This window comes from Grampus griseus, assembly GCF_964374135.1.
Source record: "Grampus griseus genome assembly, chromosome: 12".
NCBI lineage: Eukaryota > Metazoa > Chordata > Mammalia > Artiodactyla > Delphinidae > Grampus > Grampus griseus.
Window position 1 is genome coordinate 6,563,826 of NC_139006.1, and position 14,138 is coordinate 6,577,963.

General features: G+C 37.5%; 1 protein-coding gene across 2 annotated transcripts in view; it reads left to right on the forward strand.

The window, feature by feature from the left end:
* Positions 1-2,104: 2,104 nt before the first annotated feature.
* The window catches only part of MPHOSPH9 (M-phase phosphoprotein 9), a 50,973-nt gene continuing 38,939 nt past the window's right edge, over positions 2,105-14,138 (forward strand). For both annotated transcript variants that reach the window (XM_082667793.1, XM_082667792.1), the window contains exons 1-5: positions 2,105-2,323; positions 4,294-4,447; positions 9,233-9,322; positions 10,023-10,546; positions 11,476-11,599. In XM_082667793.1, the coding sequence (XP_082523919.1) occupies positions 2,217-2,323; positions 4,294-4,447; positions 9,233-9,322; positions 10,023-10,546; positions 11,476-11,599 (999 nt within the window). In that variant the 5' untranslated portion in view covers positions 2,105-2,216. The remainder of the gene's footprint in view (positions 2,324-4,293; positions 4,448-9,232; positions 9,323-10,022; positions 10,547-11,475; positions 11,600-14,138) is intronic.

Sequence of the window (14,138 nt, forward strand, 5' to 3'; positions counted from 1 at the left end):
CGGGGAGCTGCCGGCCTGCGGGGAGCTGCCGGTCGCGGGAAACAGGGGACGCGACTCGAAGACACCAAGTTAGCGGCCCCCTGAGTGTGCTGATGTGTTAGGGCGGGGGAAAGACAACACTCCCTCGACGCAACCTCAGCGGAGCGCGCGGCCGTGTGGGGGCTTTGCTCGCGGCAGTGCACCTTTTCTAGACTCTGCCCTTGAATGACACCCGCGCGGCCCAATCGCTGAGCGCCTCTTCCCGAGGGGCGGGGGGCTTGAGGGATTTCTGTCTCTATTTTTTTTTGACCAGCTTCCTGAGCTTACTTTGAGAATCACGATTGTAGTTGTTGGACCGGTGGTTTTAACTACAGCCTCCCTGCTGCCTACAATTTAGGCAACTGCGTGGGTTCTCCTCGCCTTCATACTTTAACCCGAGAGCCGCCGCCAGCAGCTGCGGTCTGGCTGTGAGCGCGAGAACGTCAGGATCTGGCCTCAAAACCTGAAATCATGCCTTCTTTCCCCCTCTCAGGCTCCCACCAAAGCAAAACGCCTGGTTAACTTTTATATTCTCAGCAGACCCCCATCAGTCGTTCCTCTACCCCCTAACTCCCTTTTTCTGCTAGGAGCTGGGGCCATCAAAAGCGTCATATTTTGTTGATGGGAGATATAAAAGTCTCTGTTCTTATACGCATTCTCCATCAGGTTCTTAAAATTTTGCATTGTATATCTTCTTTTAAAATTTTAATTCATCCCCCACTCTCCCACCCATTCCTCCTCACCCTCACGCTTTGCTGGGAAAGCATCATCGCATTTCAAGATCCATCTGGATCTACTGCATCCGGATTAACTCAACGGGGGAAATTATAGATGGGGTTGCAGGCCGATCCGCGTCCCTGGAGAGCTTGTGTTTTCCTGCTGGAAGAGCAAGGTGATTTGAATCCAGGTATTTTCGTTGCCAGATGGAAGGTGCAGCCCCTGACTTTTTCAATACCCCATTTGTCGTTGGTGATGGGCTGAGTCACTGGGGAGAAATCCGTTTAGCTAGGTCCGGTTACCCTTGGCCTTCACACCTGTCCCTGAAGGAAATGGTTCCTTTGTGAGCTGATGCTCTCAAGGTTGTGCTTTGTAAAACCAGGCCCTAGAAAGTGGGAACCTAGAGGAACCAGAATAATAGGTAATTTTCCTCTATTGCACCCTCTGAAATTTCCATCTTGTAAGCAGCATATGTTTTCTCTATTCTTCCCCCTCCCCCACCCACTTACTCCTGGCTTTTTTTTAAGGACATGAATTCCTTAAGAAGCAGGCATGCTGTTTGACTTGTTATAGCCAGTTTACCTCTGTACATCTAGCTTCAGTTAAATTTTAGTGGACCTGGCAAATAGTTTATTTTTTAAGAAGTGATAACATGCACAGAGTACAAAAGTACTCTACGTATACAGTATATAGTGCACTCTTTCCACTCCCACCTTGCAGCCAGTGGGGAAACAACCACTGTTAACAGTTTAATTGGCTGTTTTCAGTACCAGATTCAATATAGATACCAAGTAGTTCCCATTCATCTATTCACTGTATAAATCAACAAGCATGGATACTTGGTAGAATTTATTAAAGGAATGAACAAGGCACATATCAATAAGTATTCCAGTTGTTACACAGTAGAATTGTGTCTGGAACCTTGATTATTAAGCACATAAAATTGTGAAATATTACCTGAAAAGGTACTACTACTTCTGCAAATCAGAAGATTTGTAGATTTTTTATTGACCTAACCACTGGACTGCCAGGGAATTCCCTTTGCCATAATGTTTTAAATGTTTATCCACATTGTAGCATAAATCAGTGCTTTGTTCTTTTCTATGACTGAAAAATATTCCATTATATAGATACACAACATTTATTTATCCATTCATCAGTTGATGGACATTTGGGTTGTTTCTGAATTTTGGCTTATTATGAATAATGTTGCTATCCTTAATGTAGATTTGTATAAAAGGATTAAGGTTTCCACAGTCTTGAAAAGACAGTTGCTAGGTTTAATGGCTTTTTATAATAGTTTTTGTTCTTCATTCATTTTCAGACTCTCCTGGGACCTTCAGACATTTCACAGTCTGAATGTCAGCAGCTGAAAATGCCTTTAGACGATGAAGCATCTGAAGATGACTCAGATTCAGTTTCTTCAAACAGTGCAAGAGCCTACATTTTCCAGTGAGAGAGTGTAACAATTTCTGTACGCTATGGAAGATTTTGACTTGCGGAAACCCTTACAAAAAGCTTCATCTTCTGTAGAATCTGATATAAAAAATTCTCCCCATTCTCTTGGACTGAACTTAAGTACTAATAGGTAAGAATGGGATAGATTTTTTTTTAATGTAATGACAAATCAAAATAACTTTATTTGCATAGTTTGCCAGTTTATCCAAATAGTGTCATAGTTACTGATTTGCATTTAAAAAACCCCAAAACTATGATCAGGAACTGTTCAAGGACAGTTGTTTGGGTTAAGAATAGTTTCAATCCTTTCATGTTTTTCATTTCTCCCAGAGATGTATTTTTGCATGGGGAACATTGTGAAAAAGAATTTGTTTTGCTAGTTGGAGTTTTCTTTACACTTTTTTTGTTTTCGGTAAATTACAAGTATATCTTTAAAATTTAGTTGTCTAAATATTGTTTCTCCATTTTGAAGTTAAGAGGACAAATAATGTTTCATATTGCAGAAATACCTCACCAGTCTGGAAAGTAGCAATTAAAGTTGAATACTAGGAAGTAAGCAAAAAAGCAGGCTCTGAGTTGACAAAGTAGATGCTATCAAACAATGCATTTTATGCATTTTCTTTTTAAACTATCCCATGTTTGGTTTGTTTTTAATCAGGGCCTGTTTACTCTCATTTTGTACATAGTCTGGCAAGTTGATTATTTGGTTTCTAAATTACAGTAGGTTAAAAACAGCAAAGAGGCAGGGACCACTGGAGAGGAGATCACCTATAAAAAACAGGTACAACAAAACAAAAGCACAGCAGTCTGGGACCTACTGGTAAAGGAGCAAATTTACACACAGTAATAGGTCTTGAAGAAATTGTGTATTTTAAATAAATTAATTCCTTAAAAAATGTGTTCATTCTTTGGCCTCAGGAGGAATTTAAGGCAGCTTACAAGAATACATAAAAGAAGAGGAGAAAGCATACATTAAAATAGGGAGGAAAGGGGAAAAAAAAAAGCACGGGATAAGGTCCAGAAATGTTGGCCATCGTAATCTATACCCACTTCCTGAATGTTGGCCACGCTTTTTGTTTCCTGTATCATTTGACAGCCCCTTTGAAACCCACTTCTGGAAGAAACCCCTTTTAGAACATAGTGTCTGATTTACTTGGAGGAACTTGAATGTGCCTTTCTAATGAAAATTATGTAACTGAAGCGTCTCCCTTTTCATTGTGACTGGCAGTTAAATTGGCCAAATTTAAACTTGATTATTACACAACTATAATTGTATATCTAGCACTTAATGGACAACATATTATGTTCTTTCCCTTGAATTTTTTATTAATATTTTCTCTGATCCTCTTTATTATTTTACTGTTATTTTCATTAGGTCCTCTTTTTTGCAAATGGTTTGTGAAACAAAGCAGAGTATCAATAAATAAAGTGACCTTTCAACGGTTAGAATTTAAATAAATTTTAATGTCCCTAATTATGCCTTGTGGGTTTATAAAACAAATCTGAAATAAACTCATCTCAGATTCGGAAAAGCAGTCCTCCTGGAAAGAATCAGTGCTATTTTACACACTGGATAGGCTAAATAAGTCCTGAATATTTGCTGCTAATTTGGTTGGCACTACTTTTATTCAAAGACAGTGCAAAGATAAGCATCACCTTATCACACCAAATTAGGGGGAGCCAGTTAACAAGACTTGACTGTAATTCTGGGCAATGGAGAAAGAATCTCCATAACAATAAAGGTCTGTTCTTAAAGTGAGGTGAAATAATCCTCTGGAATAATTTAGATCGGAGTAGCTTAGAATTTTTCTTATTGTTTAGCAGAAACTTTTATTTTCTGCTGTACTCTGGAGTGTTCTCTCACTTCTGAAGAAGGTTTTTCTGTTGTGTTCTTAAAAATACAATTAAGTGCTGCCTGTCTTTTCACTGCTGTTTTCCCTTCGTGGACAAACTTGTGATCAGATTTTCAGCAAATGAGGTGCCATTAAGAAGGATTAAATATCAGTAGTTTTGTACTGCTCTGCTAAATCTTGAGCTGCTGAATTATTCAACACTTTGGTAGAATGAAGAAAACCATTTGAATTATTTATGTTTCAACAGAAGTAGTCCCCACCTTAGTACAAATGGGGTATCCTCTTTCTCAGGGAAGACCAGACCATCTGTAATTCAAGGTACAGTTGAAGTCCTAACCTCTTTAATGCAAGAGCTACACAACAGTGGAAAGACTGATTCGGAACTTTGGAAAAACTGTGAGGTATCTAGTTTTGTTTCATTTCTGGAATTAACAAAATAATTCTATTTATAGATATGCCTCTGCTAAACTCTAAATTATTAAAAATGTATATCCTAAAGAGCATGATACTTAAGTTATTGCTAGAATAAAGTGGTCAAGGATATTAATTAGGGAACAATATAGAACAAATGTGAAAAATGATCAGAGGTATGTTTTAACAATATATTGGTGATTAGACATTCTAATTTATACTTTAAATGTGAACTAAAATATTGTCTTTGTTCATAAAAATGAGAATTCCAAAATTATTGATATTGTTACTAATTCTGATCTTTTAAGTAACTTATACAGAATTGTCATCATTTTGTAAAGCCTAAACCCACTTTGAAATATTTTCTGATTATAAAGTAAGGCTTCCGTTTAATACCTTATCGCATTTAGCTGTGCTACACTGACTTATATTGGTTGTTCAGGTCAAGTGGTTCTTTCTTTTGTCCATAGGTTAAATTGTGACATAAAAATTTAACAGTTAAAAGAATACTTATAAATAAGTTTTGTTTCATGGAATAATGCCCAAGATAGACTTTTCCAAGGCTAGAATTGATAACACTTTGTAGAAATGTGTAAAACATTATTATTAAATTCTTTAGAGAGCAGTAGATTTTGTTGTAAATGTTAATCATAGTTTTAAAACTATGTAGAATAAATGGAATGAAAGATTATCTGGTTTAAGAATTCAGCAGCAGCCTCCCCTAAGTGTAATTACTTATATTCATTATACATAATCATTGGAGTTATAAAAATGACTATTATGGCAAACTTAAAAGAAAACTGAGTTTTAAGTTTTGATACCTTTTTTTTCCATATAACAACCAGTATGTGCTAGTGCAAACGACCTATGAAATGCCATTGTAAAATGATGTAAATAATAATGGAATGTTTTATGAAATGCTTCCCCTAGTATACTTACTCATTAGCTTATAATACCTGAATTGATATGCTTTAAAAAAAAAATGAGGCATTGCCTCAATGTGCCTTGACTTCTGACAAATTCATTTTTAAGTAGAAATTGTTACTTTTAGTCTTTGAAATCAACAACTTAAATCAGAATCAGAATATATTTGTGAATTTAAGACACAGATGATTACAAGCCAGAATACCAACCAGGTACTTACACCTTTTAACATCTGAACCAGTTTCTTTCTTTCTGCCCTTTGTTCTCCTGTGATCTAACAGATTATTTTTATTCTGTTGAGTATTAGTTGACTGCTTAATTTTTATAATGTAGGCATATAATTGATTATTCACTGAAGAGCTTCTTAAGCTATTTCTTACTTTGACAGAATATGAAATACTTTTTTGGCCATTTCAGTAAAATTTCCTGAATTTGTTTTGTGTGTTTTCATAGCCTATGAAAATAAAAGTCTCTGATGCTTTAGGGTAATGATTTAGAAAGAATGGGAAGGTAATGATTGCGCAAGTCTTATTTCCCTGAATTTCATGTTTACACCTTTCTTTTGGAATAGTAACATTTGTCTGATTTCTACCACTTATAAGAAACTAATCTACATTATTACAGTAAAGAACTAAACCTCCACAGAGCTCTGGAAGAGATCTGGGGATGACCTGATTCTTTAGAATTCCTTTATAAAACGTATCTTCTGGGATTCTTAAGTTTATCACTGCTTAAACTTGGGAAGGTTATGTATTTTTATTAGATCAGGAAAGAATCTTTTAAGGCATTTCCATAGAAATACTTTAATACGTTCTTAAGTACTTGCTAATATTTCTATGATTGTAAGAAAAATTTAAAAGCACATCATTAACTAAATTATTTTAGCATTTTAACAATTTAGCACTACTGATTATGTATATAATAGTAATAGTTATGTGATAATTATTGAGTATTTGCCGGGCAGTATACTAGATACTTTCTGTCAGTGGCACTCAACCTTATTGGACCCAAAGCCCTGTTTTTATAACAGTTTTCAAAATAACATCAACTTATATTGTCCTGAAATGAAATTCACAGGTAATATAACCTGCCTGTATCTGCTTTTAAAAAAAAATCAATGTAATGTCCTGTGCTATAAAAGAGGAATAATAGTTACTTATAATAAGATAATATGTAAATGTATAAATACTCAGACATATCCACATTAGAAAACATAATGTAGCAGCAGTCTGGTGTTTACTTCTATGTAGACTCACCTTGAACGCGGCAGCTATCAACACAGACTGATACATCTGCCTTGCACTGATGATCCAGCACTGCAACTGGTGACATGATTTTTTGAAATGGTGACTCATTTCTGAGCAAGTTCTGAAACATCTTGGTAGTTGCATTCCTGGACAATTTGGTGATTTGAAAACTATGCAAAATATGTATCATTCTTATAATATAAAATGGACACAGGACAGTTCTTTATTGTCAGGGACTATCCTGTGATTTGTATCCCTGGATCCTGCCCACTAAATGCTCGTGGTGCTCCCGCTATCCTCGTGACAACCATGACCTCACAGATTTTCAAAATATACTTCCCCCATTGAGATCACTGCTTTACGTGCATCACATTTAAATTTAAAATTTAGTCCTCTCAGCCACCTATGAGGTGTTGCTGTTCCCCTTTTATAAATTAGGAAACTGAGGCATAAAGAAGTTAAATTTACTTGTTCAGGACCACCCAGGTTGTTGGTGGAGAGGTGGGAGTCTGGCCTGGGAAAAGCCCATAGGATGTTTCCCAGGCCAGGCTAGAGCAGCGGACGGCAGCAGCCCCCGTTCAGGCTAATAGCGCCAGGCACCTGCACTCAGGGGAAAACTTGGCACCCATGCCCTCCAGCAGTATGTAAGATGTGGGTGGTATACATAGGTTTAGTTGGAAATGCATAATAGCCCTTCTTAATAATTAAGTGTATAATGTTATTCACAGTATTAATAATATTCTTAAATTAGCTTACTTAAAATTAAAACATTAACAATAAAGTCTGACTTGGAAAAACAAAGTCTCCACTAATTTGTGGCCTGAATGAACTCTATTCATTTGTATCCTAAATAAGAAAATGATGATAAGGATGTGATTAATCTCAAGTGTCTCACATACTATGAAGCCATTTTTTGTTAAGTAAATTGTTATTCTATCATAATTTAGTTTTATGTGAATAATAACTTTATTAGGATAAAAATAACTCCTAAAGGTATAGAGGTATAACTGAATAAGAAAACTGTTGCCTGATGATTTCTTTTATGTTTTGATTAATATAAGATACTTTATAAGTTGAGAAGGTAAGGGACTTGATTTGATCTAGTCCACCTTGTCCTGAAGTCAATTGATTTAGATTTCACGCTTCCTATCAGTACCATCGTATTTCATTTTAAGGCTTCCTTTTCCAGTCTTGAGGTTTTCTCCACTTTACCTTAATACCGTTATACAGGTTTCAACTTAATTCTGTTATATAAGTGGCTTTCACCATGAACCTGAAGGGTCTCTGGATTGTGTAGTCTATAATACCAAGAAAAGCGCAGCTAGCAGTATCCATTGTTATACACTCGTTTAGACTGTATATCTGAGTGTCCACTCTTGGCCTTGTGTCCTAGGTGCTGGAGATGGGGTGGGCGCAGGGGTGGGAGACAGACAGGTTCACCAGGAGAACAAGTGAGAGACTTTCCGACTGTGGTAAACGCTCCGAAGGAACTAAACAGGGTGCCAAGAAAGAGAGAGTGACTGTGAGGGTGGTTTGGGAAACTCTTCGAGAGAAGATGATAATTGAGCTGAAATCGCAGTGGGGGAAGAAGCCAGCCATGTTGAGAACTGCGGAGAGGGCTTTCCAGGTAGAGGGTACAGCAAGTGCGAGACTTTTGAGGCGGAAGACAGTTTTGGCGTGTCCAGGGAACAGAAGGGGGCCAGCGAGGCTGGTGTGTGTCGAGAAAGGGACAGAGAGACTTGAGATGAAGCTGGGAGGTGTAGATGAGCCAGATCACGCAGGGCCCTGTAGGGAATGACCAGAGTGGAAAGGCACCGAAAGGTTTTAAACAGGGAAGCCAGTTGTGGTAGCTACTTGTTGACATTGTATGTTATTACATACGGTCTGTTACTGAAAGTAGACCAGCCTTTAGATTGAATTCAGCCTCTGGAGAAGTCTGTGCCCCCTCTCCTCCCGTGTTTTGGCCTAGTCTAGTTATAAGAGCACTTAACTACTCTTGGGGGTCAGGATGGATCAGGACCTAAAAGTGGCCGTGAAGGGAATTATAGGTCACTTCCATAGGTTTTCAGAGTCATTTTTTCGTTCTTTTTCAGCTGCAGTGCTTTAAAGCACTTTAATATCTGACTCTAAAAGAGGTTTTTTAACTTGAAGAACAACTAAATTAGGGATCAGATTCTCCTAATACTAAACTATTTGTTGTTTTAAGATGTGGGATTCTTTTTCTGGGTCCAGGTTAGTGTTTAAGAAAACCATTAGGTGTTATGAGGAAAGGAATAGGGACTTAAGACAAATGTAAAGTACAACTAGCAGCAGTTCTTGATTAATCAGAAATGGTAGCAGATGACATCAAATTAAGATGCCATTTGAAAAAGAAGATGTACTCAGACCCTCAAATTTACTCAGACCACAGGTAACATAAGAAAGGGGTGCCCAATCCTATGTCCGTGTACTTTTGCATTAAATATAGTTTTATAATTAATTTAGCTTATGACTTTTACATTAAAAATACATTTTAAAAAAAGGCTCTTTCCTACTGGAGGAATATTTCTGTGAAATATTAGGTTAAAAATTTATGTCTAACTAAAATATTTTATAATTTACTAGACCAGGTGGTTACAACTATTCAATTTGGTGGAAAAACAATGCCAAGAGCAGATAGTTGCCCAGCAGGAACAGTTCCACAACCAAATTCAAGTAAGTTCTTTATATTGATTCTTGTTTTATATTGTAAGGTTTGCAGAAGAACCAATTAGTTAATTTTTTTTTCCCCTTTTTTTTTGGGAGAAGGAAGGATTCTTTACTTGCAGCAAATAAGGAGAACACTGGGGATCTTTTCCCAAAGCAGTGTCTCCCCAAACTGCAAAACTGGGGAAGTTTTAAACTAAGGGTACACGCATAATCGTGAGGGGGCTTAAGCAGAGGAGAACTCAGCATAGAATTGGGACAAAGGTCCACAGAGTCCAAAGCTGTAGTTGATTGAAGTCCGGAGGGTCAGCATCATCATTCCATCCTCCACCTGGGTGGGGGCCCGAGTTCCTGGTGTCAGCACTTACTGAAGCTCAGGTTCTTTGTGTCTCATCCCAGGAAGAATGCAGTGAGAGACAAAGTGATAGGTAAGAAGTAGATTTATTTATTTAGAGGTACACATTCCATATATAGGACTCGGTCTGTCTCAAAAGGTGAGAGTGGCCCTGTGAGAAATGCCAGAGTGTGGGCCATCTCAAAGATCCCAATTAGTTAGTTCTTTATATCAGTTTTGTTTATAAACTAAATATAATGCACATGTGTCATCTTTAGGGTAATATCTCATTTTTAAACACAATATTTTAAGACATTTATAAAAATGTGATGTTAATGTACATCCTTAGCCAAACCTGTAACTTTTTATTTTCAGCGTATACAGAAGGAGATAAAAAATTTAGTCAAGTTACAGACCAATAATGCTTCCTGGGCTTCCTGTGATAGAAGTTCTTTAAGCAGACAAATATCTTCAGAAAGTCAAATGGGTTTTTTTTCTGAAAACAGTGAGAGAAATGAATCTGTTATCAGTTATCCCAAGTCTAAAGAACCTGAAATGCAGCGAGAAACATCTATGTCACAACCAGACTGCAATGTGGATAGTAGCTCAGTGAGCAGTGGGTATGGTACCTTTTGTGTCTCAGAACTAAATACCTACAAACCTAAGGACGCTCAAGAGTTCATGGAGCACGCAGAGGTTTCTAAAGGACAGTTTGGAGCGCCGGTGGTGCAAAAGGAGTCACTTGTAGATGGTGTGAAAAACCAGAGTTTTTATATACATACAAATGAAGAATTTTGTACATCTTTAAAGGAAGATACTCCCATTTTTCCTGGTGAATTTGAACACAGTTTTCTTGGTGAAAATAAGATTTCGGAAGTATACAGTGGAAAAACAGATAAGTAAGTAGAATTTCTCCATCACTTGAAGGGAGTTTGACTTGTTTATTACGTTTATAATAAGCTAAACATGTTTAGTAAATACAGCTGCTTTTAGTTGGAATGAGATATGTTTGAATGTCTATCAGTTTTATCAAATTGTTTTATTTACTGCCTGTGGAAAAAACTGAAATTAACAAAGCACACTACATGCTAACGACATCTGTCTTCCCATTTACAATGTTATAAGTCTACTAAAACTCTTAAGGTGAGAGGCCTTGCCAGAAAAGTACCTTTTATATTTTCTAGTCACTATCGACTTGCTGAAAATTAGAGTATAGGACTGCATCAACAGTGGAATTTTGTCACACATGTTCATATAATTTAAAACAAAAAATTATATATAAGCATACTCAGTTTTATGTTTATAAGAAGAGATTTTTGTAAGTTAAATGACATTTTGATTGACCCAGGTAAAAGAAACTTTTGGTAAAAGAAACTTTGGCTGAATGTTTGTAAAGCAAATAATCACTTAAAATTATGTTCCGTTTTATGTCTCTGACATATGTCATCCAGTGTAAGGTATTTTGCTGTGGCAACACAATCTTGGGTACCCATAAGTATAATTATAAGTCCATCTAAATAAGTATGCTTTCACTGTGGAGATATACTGAGTACTTGAAGGGGCCACTATGGTGGTTTTTGTTCTGTTCCATGGCCACAGACTATAAGTATTGTTAATCACTGCTAGTCAGTCTTTTTCTTCATTTTGCCTTTAATAGTAAGATATTGTAAAAAGAAATTTATGTGAATCAATAAAAATCCATCCACTCTCTGCTATCAGAAAAACAACTCAAAGCATTTTCCACTGACATAGTATCTACTAGTGTTTAGTTTTATCTGTGAAGGACAGCATTTAAAGAGAGGTGTTTTGTTTTTTTCTTTTTAAATAGTAAATCTATAACATCATGGGCTCAAAAGCTGAAGCAGAACCAACCAAAGAGAGCACATAAAGAAGAGGGGTGTTCAAAACCTATGCAAGGAAATGAGCAAACCAGAAAATCACCAATTGAGAAAGTAGGTGACAAGTCACTTGACTCTGGCATGCTTCATCTATGGACAATTAGGATAATTATGTTGAGTTTACCACATGTTCATTAGCATAAGTTTTTTGCCCTTTGTTTTGTATTGTTAATTTGTTCCATTGACATACCTTTTTTGGTGTCTCAAAGGATGGGAAACGATGCTCCAATTAGTGGTTCTTTAGTAGACTGGAAATCAAAACCAGTGAGGGATAAAGTACTACTAAAAAAAAAGGAAACATTTTGTAAAGGTCCTAATTCTCTTTGTACTGCAAATGTTTACGAGTAATACATTGTTTTTTAAAAAACCCTCAAATAATTTGTTCTGCTGTTAATTTGTAATAAGTAGTACTCTATGTGTGAACGCTTTAAGATGCCATTATAAAAACAGTTGAAGCTTGGACAACTCTGAATTTATAATCCAAGTTGTAAGAGATTGAATGTTTAAATTCTAAACGTTCATTTAATTCCTTTTGCTCATATAGCAGCTGCTTTTGTTAACGAGCTGTAGCTACTGAGTAAGTTTTAAACATCTTTAAAGACCTTTTGGCCTAAATTGTCATAGAATAACATTGTTCAGTATAATACATTGAAATCGCAAAGTCAAGTCTCTCTACAATCTTGATTCCTTTAGAAACTGGCCATGTCTTGATCATCCTAAACATAGTCTTTCCATCTTCCTTTGAAAAAGATCTATTAAAGAATAGAAGTCGTGGGGACATTCCTGGTGGCGCAGTGGTTAAGAATCCGCCTGCCAGTGCTGGGGACACGGGTTCGAGCCCTGGTCCAGGAAGATCCCACATGCCGCGGAGCAACTAAGCCTGTGCGCCATAACTACTAAAGCCTGTGCTCCTAGAGCCCGTGCGCCACAACTACTAAAGCCTGTGCTCCTAGAGCCTGTGCTCCGCAACAAGAGAAGCCCCCGCATTGAGAAGCACATGCACTGCAATGAAGAGCAGCCTCTGCTCGCCGCAGCTAGAGAAAGCCTGCACACAGCAACAAAGACCCAATGCAGCCAAAAATAAATTAATTTAAAAAAAAAGAATAGAAGTCGTAAGAAGGCAGTCCCCCAGCCTTCATAAGGCAATATTTCTCTTTCAGTCATTTTTCTTTCTTCAGCCCATGATACTTAGGCTTCTTGATATCATCATTTTTTTAACTTGCTCACATTTGTGTTGAGGAGGGAAATGAAGGTGAGGAAGCTACATGAACCGTCAAGCCTCGGGGGCTGGTGCTGTATTGGTAGCTCTGTTCTTTTGAACCTGTGTGCCGTCAAGCATGGTATATCCTTATTTGGTGTGGTGACATAAAAGCATTTGGAGACTGGGGTGAAAGTTGTTTTTTTTCATTGGAATAGGTTGGCAGAAATGGAGAATGTTTTCATATATAGTAGCTTCATTTTTTCTGTTTTTATCTTAACTGAAACTCAGTTTGTGGAGACTTTTTCACTTCTGATGAACTTTGGATTTGTGGTGTGTAACTTGGTGGATTCACTGTCTTTTGTGACTGTGGATCAGTATTTGTTCTATGTAGCCCTGTGGTTTCCAGAATTTGCTGCACATTGGAGTCACCTGAGGAGCCTTAAAACTCTACTTATGACTGGCCGCCAGCCCCAGGTGGTCTGTCCTCATTGGTGCAGTTGTGACCTATGATCAGGTGGTTTAAAAGCTCCTCAGGTGATTCTTATGTGCTGTAAAGCCTGGAACCAATGATCTAGCCTAATTTTCTCCCTTGATTCAGTGGAGAATCGACAAGCAGCTGAAGGATCAGAGACACTGCCTGAGAAATATGCCCTTGCGGGGGATAGGTCTACCTAGTAGCCTGTTCTGCCTCTGGGGATGTCAGTTGCGCAGGGGGTAAAGCTGTGATGAGGGCATGATTCCGTTTGGATTTTTCCTTTTCTTTGATCATCTCTGGACAAGTTTTATTTTTCCTATTTTTTAAAGGTGAATTAGATATTTTTGCTATTAAATCATTAGGGGAAATCAAGTTTCTTTGGTGTGTCCAAGTTTTAAATGGCTTTCAGGTAGTGGTGGTTATTGAATCAGACACCACACCTGAAATGCACTTCTTACCTGCATAATTCTGAATCAAATTCTGTGGATTCACAAAAGTTGGAACTTTCTTCTTTAGTTCATCCTTTCTCTTCTCCCATTGTTTCTTTTTCCATTTTCAGTCTAAATCCAGGGAATCTTTATGATCAGAATGCTCTTGGGATCCAATTTTCTTTTTATACAAGGTAGTTTATTTGGGGTCCTAGCTATCTTGAAGCATGTCTTGAAATTGGATATTGTTTAGCACAAGGATTTTCCAAAGCTCAAGTCGGTCTTTGTTTCCTTGGTCCTTTGTCTGGGACAGACTGGCTGTTACCATTTCCCCAGGTGTGGGCTCCATGGTGGTTTTTCAGATGCTGCTAGACTGTTACTGATGAAGATCCTGTGCTAGGCTGAGGCCAGCTTCTTGGGAAGGGCTTTCCTTGCACCATACTTTCGTTGCTCTTCAAAAGCCAGGCCTGTTTTCTTCAGCCGATGCCT